This window comes from Manduca sexta, chromosome 15 (assembly GCF_014839805.1).
Source record: "Manduca sexta isolate Smith_Timp_Sample1 chromosome 15, JHU_Msex_v1.0, whole genome shotgun sequence".
Taxonomy (NCBI): domain Eukaryota; kingdom Metazoa; phylum Arthropoda; class Insecta; order Lepidoptera; family Sphingidae; genus Manduca; species Manduca sexta.
This window is the reverse complement of record NC_051129.1, coordinates 10,620,122-10,645,559: the sequence shown is the minus strand read 5'-3', so window position 1 is coordinate 10,645,559 and position 25,438 is coordinate 10,620,122. Positions and strand designations below refer to the sequence as shown.

The following is a 25,438-nucleotide window of genomic DNA, read 5'->3' as shown; positions in this document are numbered from 1 at the left end:
ACAGTCTGTCAGAAACTACTAGAGCTTCTAGAGCATTAACCCGTCATGACTTGTCAAACAGCTACGCGTGTGACGGAAAAATAACCTTATTATGTAGTATATAAGGTTATAATCCCGTGACACACGCAAATGTCATGTAGCTGTCTTGGCTCGCCGGCGAGCCACGAGAGACCAAGAGTTAACGAATCCTATTATAAATTTCATTTACGAATAAGTGACGTAAAAACTAATTTCTACATTTATTAAATGTGTTTTAAAAACGCTGACTGGCGTAGTGTAGTCAATTTTAAGGCACCGAACTTAAACTAATATTAAAATCATTTGTTGCGTCAAACAGAACACACACATCGAATTAAAATAAATTCGATATTTTTTATTTTGTTATATTGCAAAAATACTTTAAATTCAAGAACGGCTTTAAAAACGTCCACTTTTATGTTGATATAAAAAGGCATGAAGTAAAAATATAATCGATTAGAAATACGAAAAAATGCATCACTTAACGTGTAGTTAACTTTGTAAAATATTGTGACAATTATTGTATATTATATTTAATTACAATACAAGATATACAAATACAACATTGGGTAAAAATGTCTTTTGGCACTACTAAGACACGATTTGGGGCTTTATCTAAGTATTGACGTTTATAAAGATCGCTAGACCAAAACATTATCGATAGTTTAAGCGTATTATATCGATTTAAAGTAATCGATACACCTCTACATATCGATTGTAAAAGAGTAAATTCTAAGTTGATATCTGAATGATTTTTAAAAAGATGGCGTCTGAATAAACGTCGCAACCGAGAGAATACGGTACCAACATACCCAATCATACGCATTTTTTTAAAATTAATATGGCGCTTATAAAACAATATATTCATAATCTTATAAAGTCCATAATTCAAAATAATACAATCAGTACCTAAACGGTTACATATTGCGAATATAACATGATATAAAATAATATTAAAATTATAAGTACATCTAAAGCAAAGGTAATGCAGTCGAACCTAATATTAAAGCAGTCTAATAGTCAATACATTAACAATACAAAGCTATATAATTTTGTAAATAATTGGAGCCGCCATGTCGAAAATACTGAAACATTTTCGGTGAAGTTTTCAATAAATTATATCCAATGGAAGTAGCTATTTTAAGCACGAGTGAAAAAGAACTTTGAAATTACATGGCGGTTAGTTATAATTTTTTTTACTTAAATCATTATAAAAAGTAATATTAATAGACTAGTCCGCGGCAATTTTGATTAAATAAATTATTCTATATATTAGAAACGCGAACGAAATGTACGATCATCATTTTTAACACATTCAAGATTACATGCATCATTGGAATCATAATTTTCATTGTATATAACTTCCACGTAACAAATCGACATACTGAATACATGTCGAACGGAATATTTCATAGGAATTAGCGTTTTTGACTGTAAATGACAATAGTCGCGTAGAATTGAATCGTAGTTGCACGAAAGAATCTTTGACTTATTTGTAAGTGTCGATAGCAATCATGAATTTTAGTTAGATATATTTCATGAGCAATTTGATGTTCGACTGCCCAAGAACTTAGAAAGTTACTAATTAAAACTATCATGGATCCTTTTATAGATATGATTGTGGTTTTGACATTTTATTACACATAAATGGTTATTACTGTCATTTACGATCAACACTGATATTAGGAAATATTTCCATTCAACAATATTCTAAACAAAGCAAAGAAATAATACTAGGCAAATATAAAAGGCTAGATAAGTCATTAACAACTAATAGTTATAACAGAAATTGTCTATGCACAAATATTGCATATTTCTTCAGGCCAATGACAACATTGTCAATACTATCAAAAACCTACTATTACCAAAAAGAAATACTAGAAAATTCTATGTAAATCTACAAAATTCTTTTACAATCACAGTCTATGAAATCAGGGTTTTTGATTGTGGGTTGCCATTGCTCTGAAATATATCTACAAAACTTCGATTTGTCACTTTTTTAGTTCACCGCACTGAAGTTATAGGGATGTTGACTAATCTCAAATTTATTTATAAGGGCTGAATATTATCAGAATATAAACATTGGAAACTTGTTTGAAAGAAACTTTTCTATAACTTTCTCGCAAAATGGAGCAATATTCAAATTTTGTGACTCCAGAAATCGATTATTTTGATTCAGTATATCAAAATAAAACGCAAAAACTATGTTACTTGTGCACTTGTATGAAGCTTATTCCGTCCTATTGGAATATGATGCTTAGTATATTTAAATGAAACATAGTCAACATCTCATTTTTTTTTTTTCATAGGATTGTGATTTATTTTTCATTCTATTACTGATCCACCTAATTTTAATGAAATTAATACTTTTTAACATACTGGTTTCCGCCTCAAACGTTGTTATATTTTTAAAGCATTTTCATAATGAAATAACATTACTTCACCCGCCTTCATCAAACACAATGAATAAATCAAATCACAACAAACTACACTTCACCAATACATAATATTAAAATGTATACAGTTACAAAGTTGTAAAGTATCCAAATTTCATACAATGCCTTGTATGAAATTTGGATACTTTAAAAATTATTTCTGCAGAATGAAGATTTAAGCTTGTTATGATTATTGATAAACTGTAGATATTCAGCAATGGTAAAAAATATATGCTTGTATAGACAAGATATATCTATGGCATAGATTAGCTATGGGTTAAGTAACTAGAATACAGACATTACCAGACAGTTAGAACAGTCAAATCAGACCACATGAGAAATAATCATTGACTGCTCAAGCAATCTATATGTTACTCAATTAAATGCTCGAGCTATTGCGGAAGGCAGCTTTTGGGCCACTGTATACAATATGTACACGGGTACAAAATATATCTAATACTTCCCTCAGCATCAGTTTATGGGATTATTGTTGTAAAAGCAAATTGCTGTAGTTGTGTAATCAAGTCACTATAGTTGCATAATCAAGTTACGGCAGTTACATAATCAAGTTACTGTAGTTCATAGTCAAGTTACCGTATTTGCATAAGTTACTGTATGTCCTGCAGGAATGCTGATCTAGCGCGGTTTGGCGGGTAGTAGCTCCACATAGTTGGCAGGGAAAAGTCCGAAGTCCCCGTGGGGGCCGAGCCCCTGCCACCAGCCCGCGTCGATCTGTTCTATGTGCGTGATTATGTCACCCGGGTCGAATGTTATCTCTGACTCATCCGCTGTAAATAAACATTATACAGGGTCATTTTGACATGGCGTAGATGTAAAATAAAAAAGTGTAGTTTCGAACAAAATAAATATTAATAAAAAGTAATTTTAATTTAACGCGCCCTAATGCCACCACTGAGAATTCGTCGCTACGGCAACATCATACTTTCAGTCAGAAATACACTCACGCACATGCCATATTCGCATTAAACTAGAAAATGTTCAAAATATCAGCAGACTAAAACCAGGATTTTTCGTGAAAATATTCGTCATTAATGGTTGATTTTTGGCACAATGTCACCTAAGGTGAAGACAATTATGTGGCTTCATTTAGTAACGCAATGGTCAAAATGACCAGTATATGAGTCGATACTCCCAATGTATTACTAAGGTACAGTTAAATACATAAGCAAAATATCGATTTGTATTTACAAATATGTATTATTTTTTTTAGTTGTAATTAATATTTTATCTGTGGCAGAGTTAACGGCTTCAATGGGCTCAACTTACAGTAAAACAATTGCAAACCATATTATGTGCGTGGGAGATATAAGAAAACATACCAGCTTGGTAATCGTAAAGTGCTCTCGCCGTCAGTCCAGGGTCTTCATTTAGATCTTCGTATATCGTACCCTCTTCTTCTAAACCTTCTGGAGAAACGTCTGGAATAAAGATTATAGTGTTGCACAATAGTTTAAAAACAATGCAATAAATAAATGCTTTTAATAGACTTGTAATAAAGAGTTTCCAAGAATTACTTTCCAACCAGACTTATACCACTACCACATAAACAACCATAATACAATTAGATATAATGATTTTCAACTGGCAATGATTTTCTTAATGTCTTTTAGGGATCAAATTATAGATTTATAAAATTCTAAAAACCTATTCCTTACCCTGAAATCTACAAAGTATTCATGATCTGCAGGTGGTCATAAAACTTGCAATGGTGGCTCATCTATCAAACAACCCACATTGCAATGTATGTTAAAAACAGTATACAATAAAAAAAACTTACCATCCAGTGTAGTACCATTAGATTCCTTCTTATAGTTAACATTCTCGATAACAGTGTTCTGCCGACTCAACTCTCTATCCTGTTCATCGGCCATATTGTTCTTACTGTACGGTGACCGCTTGATAGTACTGAATTTATTGTCACTGTCATCATCATCATTCTCGTTAGAACTAGAATATGATGCATCAAACATGTCGTTCTCTAGAATGTTCTGTTTGATCATCGGCTCGCTTTGCTTCAACGCATCCGTTGCTATTTCCCTGTAATTATTCTCATTTTGAACGTACTCCGAGTAGTTTATCGCACTGAATGAACTCGGTTCGTTGTCTGTACTAGGACTTAGGTCTGAGGGGTCTATGATAGGCTCGTATTGTATCTGCGACGGGCTTTCTAGACTCATTTTGATCTTGTCTATGTTTTTCAACGGACTCGTTTTGGGTTGCTCCTGTTCTGGTGCCTTGGGTTCGAGCTTGGTCGGTGTTTTCACTGGAGATGTCGGTTGTGGTGATTGTGCTTGTGAGAATGTGTTGATTCGTTGCGCGATCACTGAACTGCGCGCTGGTTTTTCTGGTGTAGAGTTTGATCTGAAAGATTAAAGTTTATTTTAATTTTGAAGTGTTTATATTTACTAGTTCAGAGCATGTACTTCTGTTCTGTACTGTGAGGAATATTTCATCATAATATTGTATGGTATTCTAATTCTAAGATGGACAAAATAAGTATATAGATGAAGTCGTTTTTGTATAAACTTAAAAACTTATGCATTCCCAAAACCATTATCCGATCTAAATTAGTAATAGTTTATAAAACTGATGCGATCTATAGGAATGATGACATGTACAGGAATGATAAAATTCTCAGAATGCTGAGGTTTCAAACAGGCCGGCATAATTGTATCGACTGGCGAGGGACAATCATCTGTAGTAAGTTGTCACGAACTGTTCGCGTGCCGTGCCCGCATAATAAAACAACGTGTTACCGTGAGGTGTTGAGCTGTCCCTGCGCGAGGTTCTGCTGGAACAGCTTGCGCGCGGCGGCGGTGGAGGAGCCGATGAGTGCGCGCGCCTCAGCCGAGCGCTGTCGCCGCAGCGCCTCGCTCGCGCTGAGCGCGCCGCCCGCCGCCATCTCCTCGCCAGCCGGCCTGCACGACACCTTGACATTATCTAACGAACAACGTCACTACTCATGCCGGAATTTACCCTATTTCATAATTATGAATTCATACTTATGTCGAAATTTACCCTATTTTATAATTATGAATTCTTACTTATGTCGAAATTTACCCTATTTTATAATTATGAATTCATACTTATGTAGAAATTTACCCTATTTTATAATTATGAATTCTTACTTATGTCGAAATTTACCCTATTTTATAATTATGAATTCTTACTTATGTCGAAATTTCCCCTTTTTTATAATTATGAATTTATACCCATGTTGAAATTTACCCTATTTTATCAAAATGAATTTAAAATCTAGTGACCAATAAAACCAATAAATGATTAATTTGTTTAATAAACTCACGTTTCTAATTCGGTTTTCGCTTTCTTTTTCGCTTCCAATTCTCTTCTTTTTACTTCTTCTTCTGCTCTTCTCTTCTCCTGCGAAATAGTTGAATTAACAATAATATATTTTTCTATTATCAATTATAGATATACATAATATCACGCTTGTGTCTCACACGGATAGGTTGAGATCATTATACAGGGTCATTTCGACATTGCGTTACTAAATGAAACCACAGGTTCGTGGTGACCTCTGGTAACACCGTGCAAAATATTATTCATAAGTAACGAATATTTACGTCAATAATCCCGATTTTAGATTTATGGTTTTTGATCACGCTGTCTCTTAGCGCGCTTAACTGAAGTGAATGAACTACGTCACAGCTGATGATATTATTACCGAACCTATAGGGTTCAGAAGGTCAGCTCACAAATGAACTCCCAATACGTTCACTGACTTGGTTGCAGCAGTTCATTGAGTCAATAATTAATTACTACAAAAAATATTTCGTCAATTATAAACGTTATTTTCGTTAATAAAATAGTTTTCTTACCAAAAAAATTACCTACATAATTATTAAAGTTACAAGATTTAAATCTATTGGTATCGTATCTTTTGTAGATTCTACATGATATTCCGACATTTGTTTTAATTCCAACATTAATATTTCGGTTTGTCATAATATCTAAAAGAAGACTACGTAGACTTTACCGAACGTCATATTATGCTTTCTGTACCATTTCTTTGCTAGATAGACACTATGGCAATGCGTCCGAGTCTTTGACCGAGTCTGAAGAGCGCGCGATTATTCAATACAATAGTCGTACTCTTTCTCGCCTAAACTCGCAGTGTTGTCAGTATAAACATTTTTACCAAAAAGCTTGCTAAAACGACACAGCATTTCAAAAATTCTATTAGATTTTTTTTTTATTACATGATGTTCTAACAGATTTAACACACAATTGTATTACAAAATAAAATAAGTAATGATTTATGATGAAATGATTAATGAAAAGTCTACCTAATTAAAATAATACACAGCAATATTTTAGTATTTTTGAAACATTATTTTAAGTAATAAAGTATAATAGAGATTTTGGATTCAATCATTCATTTTCAATAGGCATACAGGGTATAAAATAAACAAGATATTGCACAATAAGGTAATAATAAAAAAAAGTTTGGTAACACTGCGAGGGCACGTGTTAGTTGTAAAACTCTGGCTCGTCAAATATCGTGTACCTCCAGACTAGTGTTGCCAGGGTCAATTTGTTTAAAATCAAGAAGGTAAAACAAATCGAGATTTAGTGTTGTAGATCGGGACATAAAAAAAGCAAGTATTTTTTTTTTAATTTAAGTTTTATGTATTGCGTTTTACAAAAAATATCACTGCCAAGTCATGCTAAAGTTGTGTTTTAATTTGGATGTCTGTTTTAACATCAAAGCACAGATCGCCAGGTAGTCGCATCTCTAAGCAAGAGAATAAAACAAAACTGTACCTTCAGCGCTAGTGAGATGATACGTGCTATTTTGATTGCATTGTCGCACTCAACACAGTGATGAATGCGTAGTTTATTTTTCATAATACTTAATGGTTTTAATAATTTTATTGGTGCAAAACGGGTCACGTCCCCAGAATTCTGAAAATCGGGACATCCCGCGCAAATCGGGACATCAGGCAACTCCAGATCCTTGCCGCTACTTTGTGGAATTCGCTAAACTCGTGTGTCGCGTGTTGGTCGGTCAGGCACAAAGAAATTTAAAGTAGTCCCCTAAATGCGACCTTAATGTGTATAAAATAGAATTTATTTTTAACAATATTTTTTGTCATTTTGAATATTTTACGATCGCGAAGTTGCATCGTTGACGCGTACGCGAAACTGAACTAATCACAATCTATTGATTATGTTTCTGTCGGAGGCTGTCATTACGATTTTAATGTGGATTTATGAATTTGCGATAGGAATGGAAAAATCCAATATCATTTTGTCCGATCCGGGATTCGATCCCGTGACCTTAGCAAAGCATCCGTACTATAATACAACTGCGGCACCGAGGTAGTCACAAATTAACTGTATTAAAAATACTTTGAAGTATGAAACAACTTTTAAAGAAACAAGCAATCTACTAAACATCATTAGGTATTGGTAAACGCATTTACTTTTTTGAAAACATGTTTAGATACCTATTGGGACGCCGCGCCGCGCCGTAACGTATCCCGTCGCTCGACATTTTTACCTCAAACTATCACATTACCTAATTATTATCAAGATTGTAACTTCATTATTAATTGTTCGTGTGAATTGCCAGACTTGCAGAATGATATTTTATTGTTATGAGTGTTATAAATCAAACCGTTGAACGTATTTATTATACCTATTTATCTACTAAAATGGATGAACTACCTACATTAGAATGTGTGTGTTTTGATTTAAAAGAATGAAACCACTTTAAAATTACGGAAATCATGTGTTATGTGTACCTAACTTATGCAGTTGTGGTTGTTTGATTAGTGTCATTTGCTTATGATGATAGTTTGAGCATAGAAAATATGGTTCTAATGAAATGTGATGATTAGTGCGTGATGTTTATGTTGGCGTTGGATGTCCACCTGCAAGGTGGACAGACGACTTGATAAACGTCGCGGGAACACATTGGATGCAGGCAGCTTTCGACAAGTCCGTCTGGAAATCTTTAGGAGAGGCCTATGTTCAACAGTGGACTTTATGTGGCTGATGATGATAATGATGTTTAGGTATGTGTCTTTTGTAGCGTCGGCGTAGCGTCGTCGCTGCTGGTCTAATTGTTGATTGAGTGATGTGGCACGACACAAAATCCTAGGTAGTTAAAACGCCGACATCAGCTGTTCGGTCGCGGCGCGGCGCGCGGTGCGACGAACTACCCTTGCGCTCCGAGTGTGCATCACTCGTTCGTGTGCGTGAGCATAATATTATCAATGACTGTGTGCGATGTTGCCGCTCCGAAGAATTCTAGTATAGTAGTAGTGGCAAAAGGGTGTGTAAAAATAAAATGACTATTTGAATATTTATTTTGTTTGAAAATTTTACTTTTTTGTTTTTGACCTTAGGTTAAAGTAACTTATAGTAAACTGCTTCTTTCAAGATGACTTTCTCGCAGTTAAATTTAAGTCTAGGGTTACAAAATGACCCTGTATACCACTTTGCACGATTCTAGCATGACACAAGTTAAGTGAGAATTACGACTTTAAGGGCCACTTAATACATGCATCTCAATTTCGCTCTGAAGTGTGATATCAGTTAAGACTAGGGCTGACATTTTTTAAAAATCCCTGGCGGACGGCCCCCGGACGCCCTCCAAACTAGGATAAATCCCGTGAATTACGGACGGACGGCTGCCCTAGTTAAGACGAGCCAAATTAAATTTAAGTCTTAAATAAACGAATATTAACAACATCTTAAATTATATCTCAAGTCACATCATATGAAAAAAAATTATAGCCACGTAATGTTTATTAAACAACACCAACTTAGCTGAGAACAAGCTCTTAAATAACAACTTAAAGTCTGTGTATTAAATAGTGCGATACATTAAATGTCTATTTTAGATCCTACTCAAAGGTGAGATTTGTATATTAATACGGTCCTAAGTATTTTTGGAACAGCAAATACCTCATCTCTCCTTTTTCTTTCTGCTTCTACTCGTTTCTTTTCTTCTTGCTCTTCTTTCAACCAGAACTGATCTCTTTCTTTTGAATTGATTTCTTGAACTGAAACAAAATTACTAAATATTACTGATTTGTAATCCAACACTGGCCTCTAAGGCCTTATTCAGACAATCCTATTGTAGGATGCGATTTTAATACGCTACACAGCGCACATTTGCAATGCGTGACTGATAGTGCATGCTTTTTGATATAAACTATATATTCTTTTACTCAGACAATACATCCCAAATGTATGCTTTAACATAGTGTAAATAAAGTCTACTTGCGGGTTGATCTTTGTTTAACAAAACTACTTCAAAATTCTTTCACTACATCTCTATCAAAATGTGAGATCTGGACACAAAATTTCAATCTCTTACCTCTTCTCAAACTAATTTTCCTTCTTTTTATCTCTTCAGCAACTTTCCTAGACATTATCACTTCGTAACATTGAGAGAAAAAAACACTTGTCATTTTAATTAAATAATGTATCGGAATCAACGATACTTGAGCGGGTACAGAGCACAAATAACTCGATTCGTTTGTTGATGTTTACTTGAATTCTACAAACATTACACCGATCATTGTTTTTATTTTGTCGGTATTCTAAATATTGTCAACATAGTTTAGTCATAAGTTGGCTGGGGAATTAATTGGCCTTGTGATGGCCTCATTTGTAGACTTTAATTAACATTTTTAACGAACTTTTATTGGACATGTTTCATAACTAGTCCAACAATTTTCACATGAACATAAAGACATTCCGATCATGTTCGAGAGTACACCAAAGTTACGGATAGGTACAGTAGCACTGGTACAAATGTTATGTTGGCAATTATCAGAGTGAAACACTTTCAACTCAATATTGTGTGTAATTTACGTGGGGAATCCACTTAGTTCATAAAGAGTATATAAGTAGAGGATCTGAAAATTTGCCTAATTAAAATTACGTACTTTACTTTCTTAAAGTTATTTTATGTTTCTTTCTACTTGTTGTATACTCACTGACAAAATGTAAATTATGTACAATGCTTTTTTGTTACTGACAGCAATAAATAAAATTTATTAAAATACAATTTCCCACATACCAGGATTTACTTTCTGATAGGCCGTCCCCACCGGCCCGCTGGGCGGCAACTCCTCCGGCCTACTCGACTTGAAGTTGAACGCGGAGCCAGCCTTCGCCAGTTTATCCAAGATCACCTTCTCATCAAGATCGTCTTCCGTCCGCGCGTGCATGGTCAAATGGAATCCGGTGAAGAAATTCGCTACATGTTTTATGTGGTTCGCGCATGTCCCTTTGCGGACTGTTGGCGCTCCTTCGCCCTAAAATAATATCAAATATGACTAATTAATGTATTAAAAAAGAATATTTCGTTTAAAAAAAACAATATTATAATATAACCAAAGAAAAAGATTTAATTTTTTTTTTATTTCTATAGTTTATTTGTATAGTTGTTAGAGTATCCTAATATTTTTTTTTACGTGGCATGTTGCACATAACATTCTGTAAAATATACAACTACTTGTGATAAACAAGAAGTCTTTAATTTCGTTTTTATTAAATCTAGAATAAACAGATATAATCAAGCCCATAATGAGCGGTAATTAGCTCTTAAATGTTATAACTATAATATGTTACTCATATTATTTTTCCTTAATTATCATTTTAATTACAAAGTTATTTATGAAATTATTACAGAATCCAAAGAGATACATAATATTATTACACAATAACATGACAATATTACCATATATATCTGTTATTATTTATAGTTCACTATTGGTTAGAATTCTATAAAAACTAGGAATTATATGAAAACGATTAAGTAATATTATACATTATATTTCAGTGGTTTCTTCATTTGTTTCGACATATTTTTTATTATTTTAGTAAAACGGCCTAGTTATATTTTATCCATAACATTTCATTGAACATTACGACATGATAAATTATGGTATTTTTGAATAAAAACTTTCTAATAAATAAATTTTATAAAATCTAATTGTTATAATAAACTATTCATTACGAAACTCGTCTCTCCCACTCGCATAATAAGATTCAATTACGCTTACATGCGTACAAACGAAAGAACATCATTTATAACAATTTAAAACGGTGACTAATGTTTATCTGTCGTAAAAATTATTATGTTATGTCTCGTCAACTCCGGGATCCTCGAGATAACTTATATCTCGAGGAGGGTATTTTTAGTCATATTAGTTATGCGTAACAGTGGTTGTAATCTTATCTCTAGTAACTACTGAAATGGAATGTACTTATATTGTTGCCTTTAAACAAAAATGCATTATAAATATTAGCTTTTTTGTTACTATTGTAAATTATGCATTTTATTTCTAAACCAGGGATAGTGACTTATATTTTTAGAAAAGTTGTAGCTCCGAGCTGGTATTTTTACAACCAAAACTCAATCATACAAGTTTTATTATATGAGAAACAATAAAGTTAGGAGAAACCAAAACAAGTTCCTCAAGGTGCATTACTTACATCATTGCCACAATAAAACACCAGTAAAATGACACATGTAAGCAATCATATCTATAAACGAACATGCATGTATGAGTCACAAATTGTCATGAGATTTTAACATAATAAAGACCACTTTTCATCGTATTATTTACGAGTTAATAAAGAGGGCATTTACCTTACATTTCTTATCAAAAGAAAATAAACAAACCTGCCAGTTTATAAGAACATATTTACATATACTCCCGCTTGGCATGTCGACTTTCAGGAATGCATATTGTATTTTACCACTGTTGAAGTCATCAATCAACTCTATGAGACCCCCGTCTCCTTTACTGACAAACTTGAGGTCGTTTGATAACCCATCATAGCCGAATAAGGCCCTGGAAAGATATATTTAGTGCTGTTTACCTATGTTTGTTAATATTGAGGTGTTGGCAAAATATTTAGCTACATACTCAATTAGAAATGACAGGATATATTATGTATATTGAATATGAATTATTTGTCTTGAATTAGACTTAACTATATAAAAAAAATATATAAATTATTGATTTTAATGTTAGTTTTCAAATATATATCAAATAAATAATATGTACTGATATTTTTCCTATTACCTATAACTATTATTGACAGATAAGGGGTGAAACAAATAATCGAGAATTAATTAATATCAAATTATATGTAGGAAAAATAAATGTTCAAACACAGAAAGAGAATATAATAATTATTTTTTATATAACTAGGTTATAAATCTAAGTTAGTGATTTTTGCCCAGATTTATTAAATCCTTTATAGTTTCCCACAATCATTTAAATGACAATTAACTATAAATATATAATTAAGTTGCCAAGTAGTAATAATTTATTCTTTCTTTCTTCTATTTAAAACAAAAACATTCATTACCATGCTACTGCTATAACAAGAATTTAAATAAGACATTTTTATCTTATGTTTACAATTCAATATTTGTTATCATATAGCTTAAGATTAGATCATTTTTATATGCAACGCAGACTACAATGCCAGATAGTTAATACATAATAAAAGAAATAAATTTGTGATTAAATTCTTAACAAAAAGATACTAGATTATAGAGTAGTGTGCTGTTCAAACAAAAAAATGCATATCAATGTTTGAAAGGCTAATTGACTTGAGCAACATTTTTTGCGACACAATGATTCATACATATTTAAAATCAGCACATTTTTCTATGTTTTTTTAACCTAGTTAAAATTTTTCAAAAAAATATTTGTGCCCGTCAATTAGAATTCCCACCGTGTCAAAATGTTTCTGTCTATTATAGTTTTATCAAAAAGCCATAATAGTTATGGACTTCTGAAATAATCTAAGACTACTGTCTAGATTTCCTGCTAACAGGAATCATTCCCTCAATTTTCTCAGGTGTAAATTTACTAACATAAATGTCAAACAAAAAAATACTTTCAAATAAAATTAATATTATACTATTATTTTTGCTTTCAACAGCTCAGTGCCCCATCTTTCTTCAAGCAATTTTGGTTAATTTTATAGATCACTATTTCATTCCTTATAATTGTCCAGTACATTTACCATTTATGTAGGCAACACTTGGATTGAATATTACAATTAATCAGGCACATATACATGAATAGAAGAATACCTGTTATAAGTATTAAACATAAAAAATCATTTTACAGCTATAGTAAAAACACTAAACACTACCGTGTACGTCATGTAACGAATCTTAAGTTCCGGCATAGTAACAATATTTATTAGCTTTATCATTTTCAGTAATGTTGTTGCCATAAGTGATATGTTAATTTCGATTATGAGGTGGTGCAGTTGTAGGTGTGGCTTTTACTTTATTGTACATAATAGAATAAAAAATCAGGTCAATTATATCTCTTCGAGTTAAGCAATAAACAATTGAACCGCAAAATATCATTTCTGTAAATTATTTCAACTGTTGATGCCTATAGAGGGATTTGAAAAAAGAATGCACGGAAGCAATGCTTTCAACCCATAGCCGTCTCTGCATTGTCAACTTAAAAGGCGACGAATATGGGTGCATAAATTCATTGTTTTAATTAGTCGCGCGTGTTTATTTAATTTCCCCACCAAGTAGGTCGGCGATACATAGGTTCGACGTACTCACCAATTTGTATCTGTTTTCTCATCTAATACGTCTTTCCACGCACTGATTAAAGCTTCCTTGTGTTTTTCTAAATTTATAGCCATTTTACATTATTTGTACTAATTCAATAAGAAATAAAATAGGAGAATCACAATGAAAACCGGAATAAAATTCGTCTGACTCACAACAATTTTGGCCACAGACAATTTTTTCCGATTTGACAACTGATTTAGTATTGCAAGATATAAAAATTAAAGCAACAATTTCTACGTTTTGCCACCAAGTTTATAATTTTGTAAGGTATGGCTAAAAGACTCAGTTCCCTATCTACATTATCCATTGAAGGAAAAAAGATCTACCAGTACTGCAGTCCCAGTTAAAAATGAAAGTGCAATATTTTTTTAGAAATCGCAAACTTTTGTATTGCTATAATTTTATTCACAGGTTATACTTGAATATTACCCAGTATCTAATCTTTGAAAAATACAAATAGCTAATGTATTATTCAACATTATTTTTAATACAAGTTAAGGGGAAGTAGGTAACTTGCGCGCGCATTTCATAGGTATTCGCAACTTCGAAATCTGTTCTAAGCTTTGTAGTAAAAGAACTTTCATTCATTTGGCGTCGATAGTCACGTTAGAGATCGCTTGCCGGGTAAACGCCGTGCATATCACGCCATGGCTTTATTTTGTCGTATCGAAACGCATTTTGAATAAAAATGTGGGTAGATGTGAGCGGGCGGGAAAAACAAAATTATAATTCACAAACTAATGGAAGTTTTATACCAGGGTGAGTGAAAAAGTTAGTTTTTTACAATAATAAAAATTTAATTTAACTTACTAGGATTGTAAATACGTTTATACATTTTAAATAAAGTCAAACGAGGACTTTAGTGTTATCTTTAAAAGTAAGTAAGTACAAGTAAAGTAAAGTAAGTAAGTACTTTAAACATATTTTTGTCTTTATTAATTTTAAATATTTTAACCAATAACAATATATTTTAATTGCAGTTCTTTCGTAGTCATTACAAAAATGTATCTCAATACTTTCCATAATATTATTATATACAAATAAGCATATTTAATGTATTGTAAATGAATAATTATTATATTTTACTGTATTCATAAATAATAGCAATCGTTTAGGTATTTAAATTAAGTACATAATTGATTCTTATTCTTAATACTTGTCTTTCTAGTATTAAATTCGAATAGCAAATAGGGAATTTAAAAAATACAACAATTCAAGTTCTCACTTTTTAAAGTCGCTTAACTAATTTTGGATATTCTACATTCAAACTAAATTAATTCTGCAATTTGGTTGTATTTTAGGTACTTAGGTTATTTGTAAGAAAATTGTTTTTTTTTACTATTGCCTTACACATTTTTACATAGACGATACCTAATAACTTATTTAAACTTTATGATATTCTTCAATAACAATAAATAAAGAAAAATAGCGGTTTAAATCTTTTCCTTTCATTTTAAATGATACTATAAACACAAATATGTCACTAGGGCTTTCATATACGTCTTATATACATTTGCTTAACCTGTAACATAATTTGACCCGTAACAAATTTTACCCGAAATAAATTCCATAGAACCACGTCTGAGCCAACCAATGATGAATGAAACAAATTATATCGGTTTTACCTTGAGGGCACAATGAATTAACGGAGGCTTTGTATTCGTCATTTGAAACAAATTAATTTACATAAGGCTTCCTTATTTACGCGACTTCAGTCGTCATGGTTACCTTTGCAGTACATCGAATACCGAAAACAACTTGCATAAATAGCCACGCACTCGTTGTTTGATGATTCCCATGAATTGTTGCGTTAGTTTGAAGTCACTTTCTAAATGCTCTATTGTGGGGAATTGAGATCTTTGTATAGTCTCAGGCGATGCATACAATATCTCTAGTTATAATACAATACAATGAGTTATTAGTAACTCACTTCAGGACTATCTCTAAATAATTACTTATTTTTAACGTACATAATCAAGGTATCATAGCGGTTTTGCTGCATATTCATGGTAAGCCGGAATGTGTAAATAAGGTACTTGGAGTCGCTGGTCCCTCCCCTTTAACACTGAACTTAAAATGTATTCAGAGGCTTGACATATTTTTCGGTTAATAATATGGAAAATAAAGCAAATTATTTACAGTCATTATAAAAAAATTTTTAGCTAATGGCAGTGAGCTACCTGTGTGTATAAGAATTAGGTGTTTTAAGCCATAGAATTAAAAATCTATGACAGTCCCATGTACTTATAAGGTATCTTCATAAAGATAGGCACAGTTCGTGAAAGTTTCGTCGCATTCGTATTAGACTTTATCACGCGATGAAAAAAAATTAAAGATTTTAAATTATTCATATGTCACTTTATCGAGACTACAACATTTTACCGTCGCGCTGTGAACGAATAATATTTAGATTTTAAAGTTCCTAATCCTGATTAATTTAAAACACATACTTTTTCTAATTCTAGCAAGGGAAAGTATAGGTCTCTGATATGAGAGTTCCCCTGGGTAGGTACCACCGCAATGTCTATTTCTGCCACCAAGCAGCAGTGTGTAGTCGCTGTTGTGTTCCGGGTTGAAGGACATTCTAGCCAGTGTAACTACTGGACATAATAAGACTTAACATCACATATATCAGGATGGCGAACGCAATGGAATACCAAACAATACTTTGTAATTCAATGTATTGAATGGTGTTACTACTGTTTATGGGCGGTCGTTTCGCTTACCATCAGACAAACGACAAGCTCGTCTCGTCATTCAAAGCAATTAAAAATCTTTTGTAGATGTACCGATTATATGGAAATCTGGGAGTGTTTCTATTAATGAAGTTATGGCGTAATTTAATAGGAGTCGAGATACGACGCAGTGTCAGTCAACTTGGCTTGAAAGTTGCAAATAGAACATCAGAACACATACGGAAAAATGCGTCTTAATGACACGTTACGGGATTAGCCGTGATATACCGGATCAATTATATAGCTGACCTAAATAGATTTGTAGTTAATTACTGCTTATGACGAATGTCTCGACTTTAAATGTTGGTACTTGATATTCCAATACAGATTATTGTATCAAAAACATCTTTAGAACTGTTTTTTTATGTTACACGAATTTATTTCTTAAACTATTGTGTAATTTGAAACAAAGTTTTAGCGATGAGCAGTCTGAATTTAAACAAGACAAAAGTATTAGCAAGTTATAAATAACAGTACTTTTTGATGACTTTCCTTTCGTGACTAAAGGCCGTTGCGCAGAATTTGATTGAAACTTGAACGTTAGAATAATGCAAAATTTGATCTAGCCGTGCAGCAGTGGGTCAGCCGAGTTACACACTTGCAGATAGGTGTGTGCCAACCGTATCAAATACCAATGTTACGATATAGCACGTTTATTTGTTTTATACTAACCTTCGTAAGAAATAATTAACATCATATTTCACCTTCTACGATTCTTATTGGAATTGTACTACCATATATAATACAAAACCTTCATATTCATGTCCTGCCCTCAATTAAATCTAGCACAACATAAATAAAATAACTATATCAAAAGGTACGTAGCGTGTTTTAAATTAACACTCAAAGGTGTAGAAGGTAAGTAATATTGATTGATACTACTGTTAATGTCTGGGTGCTGTATTTTTTTTTCACTAAATGGTGGATAGATACATTAAACGTTATCCACTTCTTCCACCTTGGTTTACATATCCTACTCTGACACTAGTTCGACGAAAATAAGTTTATGAAGGTTTTATCTAAGTTTTCTCGATCGAACCCCTGACTCAGATTATTCTCCTTAAGAGTATCCAGTTTGTATCAAATCGTGATAGATAAACCCAAACAAAATGTTGCTCGACTCGGAATTCAAACTTTTAAGGAACCGTTCCTTTGTGCGAATAAAAAAAACCACATGTCGGATTATTTGTGGGTAAAATCCAACTTTCTTCCTCAACTACGTAGTGATAATCATTGTGTTCCTAATAAATAAAAAATAATTAACATTGCGCAACTACGTAAGTATTAATTTTGATCTTCCTACATTATGGATAACTCTATGTGCATAAACACTGTGCTTACAGTGATCGAGTCATCATCATTAACATCAAATAGGCAAGGAAGAGTTACTAATATATTTGGATAAATACCTAACTTGCTTATAGCCTCATTATTATCTTCGTAAGTTAGTATATCCGCATAAAAAGCCTCCAAGGGCGGCTGAAACTAAATTTAAACAGTACAAAATATTGTTTTTCGCATCATAAAATGGGGATATCATGGCTATGTTTAGGGGTGACTTTGCAATTTCAACGTCAAGGTTTCATAAGTCGTAACCGATTAAGGATTTTTCATACCGGCCCGACCGCACGCTACGCTGACGATTTCAACCAATTTACAATGTTTTTCGACTAATGGAAATAGCGGTATATTAAATATACCTACTTGTCACTGCTCTACTATTTAAAATATTGGGTCCTTAATTGGTTATTTAAACTGTTATAGACTACAGTGGCGAACCGTCCATACAACCCTATTCTTACCGGCTTCCCTTTTAGGTTTATTTACGTTTTTTTTTACTTTTTATTTTGTATTAACTAAGGCAATTTTTTTTGTCTCGGGTTATATTTTTAAAAAAATCAACCTTCGCCACTGATAGACTAATTTGTGCACGCATGAATGAACTGGCCCGTCCAGGTCAGTACCAACTTCTCATGGCAAACCGAAATTCGCTTATCCTTATAATAATATGTGGTAAGTGACTTGGTTGATATTAAAACAATTTTTTATTAATTTTTATAATCTTCATTCACAGTTACTACAGTCAGGTCTATCAATTTTAATCCTGTAGAGTATAGACTAATGGGTATAATATACCGAATATTAACTATAAACTAACATCGAAATACCGATGCAATAACCACAATACAACGCTGTTGCTATAAAATAAATGGCATAATTGAAGCATTATGTCATAAATATTACAGTTACAAAGTATTATTCAAAGTAGGTTAAAAATAGCCGCCATTAATATTGTCTGAAAGTTCTATTGTTTTGACAGAACATCGCCGACCCTATCTCATTACTTTCATTATGCCAGCAAGATATTATTGATACTTTCTAACTTATTTCCGCACACGGAAATGCTTAGTCAGCGGAAAATCGGAACGTCTGATGGCAAAATGTGATAAGGAATATCGGTTTTCACGGTTTATTTACGATAATTTTTCATCGAAACATTTTGCCCCATTTCATCTTACATGGTTATGAAAATCAATGAAAATAAATTTAAGTTGCCAGACCAAAAAAGATGCTTTATAGTAGAATAAATTCAAATATAAGTGTAATTTTTTTCGATTTGCATTTATAGTTGATTTTTATTAGTTACTTAGATAGTTGCTTATTTTGATTAATACGCTACTTAGGCCTGAGCACTTTTATAATAAACAACTAAAATTAGTTCATCCTGTTAACTTCGATGAAAGATTTTTATCTATTGATACATGAATCTGTTCAATTTACCAAAAAAGTCTATATTTACCTACTTATTGCAATTCTGAAAAATAGTTTAAAAAAACCTATAATATTATCTATGTAGGTAATAGGTATAACCGTTCCTATAAACAGCGTGTATAGCCGTAGAAGATATTTAACAACTTTTTTCTATAGTCAGTAAAATATAGGTAGGTATCCAATTACGTGTACTCAAGTAAAAAGTTTATCTATTTCGATGCAACACCAATTTGAAACGAAATACTGATTCCTTTATTATTACCTACTGTCACCTACTAGAGAATACTTTCGATTGTCACGGAGATCATGACACGTGGTATAGATTATGCTTAATTAGGGCCATTATTTATTTTGATAGGTCGATAGATGCAATAAATTTATGCCAAAGAATAAGTACCTATATATAAGTTCTACAATTAGAATAGAGATGATTCGTAAAATATTTTGATTTATTGATACAAACAATATCATTTATTAACAGCACTAATAAGAGCGTATTCAGCTATCAAGTCAAGGGGGTTCATATAGTCAAGATCTAGTTAGGGCAGACTCCAAATCGATTATAAAAATAACTCTAATTCCAAAAGAAAGAGTATGTTATTGTTAAAGGTCGAAATAATTTTAATCAAGTGACGAAATAATTTTTTCTCTGAACATAAATTAAATGTCATTCGCATGTATTTGCTATCATTCAAAATATTTATTTATTAAATATATTAATGAGAATCATTAAAAAGTTATCAGTACTTAGTTACTTAGACCCAGCTAATGGCGTCATGACCCGAAGGACCCTCCTGGATCCACCCTTGAGTAGTATCCCAAATGAATGGCAGATAAGAACTCACATTTCTTTTCCCGCCAAAATACCGCCGGGAAATAACGGCACCCTCGAAATTAAGACGGAAATGAACGCTCTATTTCTGAGCAATATATTATAGAAGCGATAAGTTAATTGGGTTCGCTCGTATCACACATACAGCAATCCCAAATAGTAATTACTAAATACGTAGCTGTATGGCCATACTTGCAGTTACAATTAGCATTGATTACTTATAGATTAGGAAATATTATACATTTTTATGCTAAGAGTTATTCAAGTAGCGAGGTACGTGACATGCATTTATTTACTGTTTACAAACTATATCTTTTAAATCTAGATTCTAAATACATAGATAGCCTAGACTTTTTAAAATTATTTTCAAAAAAATTCCGAGGAAAAATGTTTGAGAAGATTTTATAAAAACCATCGCTTCCCATGCCTAGTCACGATTATTGAAATAAATAATCCAAACATAAATATCCTAATTTGACCTTGCAGTGTAATTTCCTATCGATAAATCGATTAAACTACGAGCGTAGGAACATAAAAAAAATATTTTATGTAACACATCGCACGCAACGAAGGCTGAAAAGTATAGAACATCGGCTTATACGATTTTATGAAGTTCTGGTTCAGGGTTACAATTAAAATAAACTGCTCATTAAAATTATTATGGGCATACCATCACAGAAGTTTTTTCGGCGTAATTTCATTTTAACGACAATAATGAAGACATACTTACTTTGAAAAACTTTTATTGGTGGGTATTTCAGTCACCGATGACCGAAAGTCATAAAGGTACAGTCTGCAACAAAAATTGCTGTAATTTTGTGTTCATATCATCACTAAAATTTAAAAAAAAAAGCCATAATTTAGAAGGAAGAGTAATAATTTTTGCATAAAATTTTATGTTCGCAACTTTGGTCAATAATTTCCGAATATATACACCTTATTCAAATAAACGCATATATGTTGTATTATTTTTATTGTCCATAATTTTGCCGTGAATAATAATTTCACGATCATGACAGCTTAACGACCACAAGCTGTTAACTAGGTCAATAGATGCAATGCGGCCTCAAATGTGCAATTTTGTTAAATAGGAAACAACCACAGCTAGTTGATATCGACAGGAGATAGCAAATTGTTTACGCCGCCGTGACATGCGATGTTAACTCTGCCCATTGTAAACTACTTGATTGAAAATCGATGGCATTTAAACGGTATTCATGATGGAGTAATTATATATGGATATTTATGAAACTAGTGTTTTCGATGCATTGTATGAGAAATCAGGAAGATTTTTATTTATATAGCAGAGGAAAACGAACATATTTTGGCGATTTGATAACAAATATCTTGTCCATAAAATGACCTACTTACAGGGTAGGCACACCGTGGAATCGTTTGTTTTACAATGTAATGGTGAGTAGTTAAGACCAATAAAAAGTAAGGGATTTTATTGTCTTTTGGGAATACACCTATGCACTAAAAAGTTAGCTTCTTGTTCAGTGTCGATGACAGCATTTATTTAGGTAGGTCATCCAACTGACTCCAAAGAGATCGTCGATGACCTAAGAATATTCCAGAGTAGAGTAGTGAAGGAATATCTCGGAAAAAAAACCCGTAGTTCTTTATAAACTACCAAAATTGTGTTTAAAAATAACTACCTCGTTAAAACACTGATTAGATCACAACAAAGCTCAAATTCCCAAAACTCGCGCAGTGAACTTGAATCGCAAACATAAAAGTTACAAGGTCTGACATAAGATAGAGTTTTTCCATTATTTTTATCTGAAGGTGAACGCAGCGAAGGCGTACTCCGCGTCCACCCGTGCCTGGCACACTATCTCGTCCAAGTTTATGAGGTAACAGCCTACTCACCTATATCAGACTAAATAGGGCAAAGGTTCGTGATCAAACCTCGTTAGACTAAGTTTCCAACTGTTGTCTCCCCCGACACTTAGGCCGCTAGTTAATGAACTAAATGGCTCAAGTTTAAAATGATATCTTGTTTAGTGCTCATATTTGATGTTGGGTGAATATTTGCAACGATTTAGCACGAATCTAGAATGAAGTATGTAAATAGAATTTTGTTATCGTAAAGTTCACGTTGTAGGCCGTATTTTCCCGGATCAAGTTAATAAATATAGTGACGTGGTGACTACGTCGTTACATCCCTTTTGTTAATTAAAGTCGAAGTGACACGAATTTCAATTTCCTTAATAGTCAACAAATCATCCAGGATTAAGGAATTATAAATATTTATAGTTGGCGACCGACCATTTCCAGTCTTTTGAAATAAAAATGTTATGTTTGCAAAGGTTTCCTAGGAAACTATTTGTGTGTAAGAAGGTAAATTGAAATCCACTGCTGCAAAGATCACGCACTTTTAATTTTTATATTTACCTTTAAAAACTCCACTTTCTACTTATATTTATATTTTACCTTTTAAGTGCCACCCCCTCATTTTTCCCTCTATCTGGCACCATCCCAGCAGCCGCCGAGATCCACACAGTCTCATAGATTAAGGCCGCTTACTTAGTTATCTGTATGCGAAGCAGTTTCTGCAGTTTACGTATTTACTGCTTTTCCCTCTTGATACTGCATTTTGGCTTTATAGATTAGAATCGTACTTAGCTTTAGTTATTTTAATCCAAATGTGTTACGTCTTGGACATAACTTGTATTATGTCATAAAAGACTTAAAACGACCGTGCGAACTAAATCGCAGACGGATCACTTTACAAAACAACTTACGCGCGTAAACTAAAGAAAAATTATAAAAGACCATGTCAACCGTGCGAAAGTCGATGTAGTCGCCTCACAGAGTTGTTATGAACACAAACAATGGCCCTGCCGGTCGTTGTTCTGATTTCTTTCCTTTATCTTGCTAACGGATATCAGTACCAAACACAGTGCTTGTTGTTCAATAAGAAATGTAAGTTTTAATTCTATTTTTTAAATAGAATTTTTTTATTTTATTTTATAATACATATTGGTCAATCATCAAGTACTTATGATACTAAGCTAATAGCTTTGAAAACGCTTGTTAATTCTAATCTCAGATCAGACAATCTAAATTCCGATACCTACGTTGTGATTTGTCTAAAATAAGGATTTGTGTCTGATACGGTAATAGGCTCGCCCCCTGTCACGTAGAGCGGAAATAATTTCGCCGCCGAACCAGATTATTCAATCATAAGTTGCACATATTAACGGCATCATGTGTTACTTTATCTAATAAATATTATGAATGCAAGTTACAGATAAGTGCTAGCTAGAACCCATTATATGCATAACAAACACGATTTTATATTGAATATTATAAACATTTCAGGTGTAAGTTTCTGCCCTCGCCAAATGCATCCGTACCATACACGATGCGATAGGAATACTGTGTCGCAGAGAACCTGTGACTCGCCACACATATTCGAAATCGGTAAAATTACTTTATAAAAACATCCTCTTTTCATAAAAATATAAACCCTATAACGCGCACTAAGTTTTGATCTTACAATAAGTCTCATGTCAGGCCGTCAAATAATAGAAATCACAGCCACGCACATACGTTCAAAATTTGGTCCTTCAACACCTGCCCGAAAACACGAACGGGCAAAAAGGGAAACGAACTTGCCTGTGTTACAGACGACTACTCACCACGGAACAAGATTGGCTCCATGCCTGGGTCACTGGGTGTTATGATCCCTCCCCTTCAGCTAGGTGTAGGTGACTACTGATAATTTTTTAATGACTATCATTGATATATTTAACAAAATAAATATTTTGTATGGTAGCAAATACATGCGAATAGCACATACAGTACTACTACACGCTGTTATATAATATACATTCAGAGGAAAACTGATTTCGTTATTTGATACTAACGTCTAACATACTATCTCTTTTGTAATTAGATTTATTTTTGTAATCGAATTAGCGTCTCTCCTGACTAGACTTCGACTATATTACCTTACCAACTAACTTCAAATCTGGATCAACCGTTACCTCTGAAGTTAACAAAAAATGTTAAGACTTATGTCCATTTTTTTAAAAGAATCACATAGAGAAAATAGCTAAATAATATTATGTTCTCACCAAGGCTACACGTGCGGTTGGTCAAGATGCGACTGTAATGGTGAGTTAGTGTTAGACGAAGACACCGGAGACTGTATAACTTTGGAGAGCTGTCCTTCAAAATTTCACAAAACCAGAAAGGGGAGACGAAGACGGCGGAAGCCACGAAAACCGTACGGACTGTCTAGACAACTTAGGATTCATGAAGACGACGACAATGTGGACAAAATGGTTCTCTAATTGGATTCGTGGAAACTTGTAATGCAATAAAAGTTATGTTTATAGTTATTGTTATTTATTTTACCTTAAATGATACCATAGGTATAATGTCAATATAAACTTTATTTTACTCTGGCTTTTAAAGGTAAGTGTTATTGAAAAGTTATATGACTACAGAAAATACTGACAGAAGGTAAGTAGTTGTTTTAACGTGAAAAAAACTTACTTATCTCTAACAGTGGCGTAGCTATGCAACTAAAGACGGAAGTGGAAAACTAAAAAAGAGTTCTTTCCTCCAACTCAGCATGTTCAACCTGACCAGTAGCCCTAATTCTGGTTAAGGTCCAGAGGCCCCTTGGCCTCAGTGGCGTTTTCAGGGGTCACGGTATCCTGCGCCGACAGGCCCTAGAATAGCTTCGCCCTTGCCTAAGAATGTACAAACAAAATATAAAAAATTCAAATCATCTTAGTATGTAGTAAAGTTACTTATTACGAACCCATTAACCTTAAATAATGTGAAAAAAAAATTGAAAAAAAAATGTAAAGGACAAAATTATACCTAATAGACATTTTAGGGCGACTTTTAGGGCTGTACCCGGTCTTTGCACAGACTAACACAGTCCACAGACCTGGTCTAGTTTTGCGTATGCCATATTTCTGAAACCAGTAGCTATTCTAAAACAATTTTGCTGGAATTATATACTAAGAATGGAAGCGACACATTGTTTGGAATC

The 25,438-nt window shown here is 33.0% G+C and overlaps 3 protein-coding genes across 3 annotated transcripts in view; 2 read left to right on the top strand and 1 right to left on the bottom strand.

The window, feature by feature from the left end:
- Positions 1–1,369: 1,369 nt before the first annotated feature.
- On the bottom strand, positions 1,370–14,276 carry LOC115451253 (drebrin-like protein). Its single transcript, XM_030179486.2, has 9 exons — positions 14,071–14,276; positions 12,145–12,316; positions 10,534–10,771; positions 9,411–9,508; positions 5,779–5,855; positions 5,231–5,392; positions 4,252–4,835; positions 3,794–3,892; positions 1,370–3,241 (listed from the first exon to the last, which is right to left on the bottom strand). Exons 1-9 carry the CDS (start codon positions 14,151–14,153, stop codon positions 3,090–3,092), a joined length of 1,665 nt encoding a protein of 554 aa, XP_030035346.1. The 5' UTR covers positions 14,154–14,276; the 3' UTR covers positions 1,370–3,089.
- Positions 14,277–14,561: 285 nt separating this feature from the next.
- Positions 14,562–25,438, top strand: part of LOC115451256 (protein FAM166B) — a gene marked incomplete in the record, with an annotated part of 14,433 nt that continues 3,556 nt past the window's right edge. Inside the window, 1 exon segment of the mRNA XM_037438728.1 lies at positions 14,562–14,841. Coding sequence (XP_037294625.1) covers positions 14,771–14,841 — 71 coding nt within the window.
- Positions 22,829–24,769, top strand: LOC115451257. The gene is made up of 3 exons (XM_030179492.2): positions 22,829–23,349; positions 23,749–23,850; positions 24,511–24,769. Exons 1-3 carry the CDS (start codon positions 23,259–23,261, stop codon positions 24,723–24,725), a joined length of 408 nt encoding a protein of 135 aa, XP_030035352.1. The 5' UTR covers positions 22,829–23,258; the 3' UTR covers positions 24,726–24,769.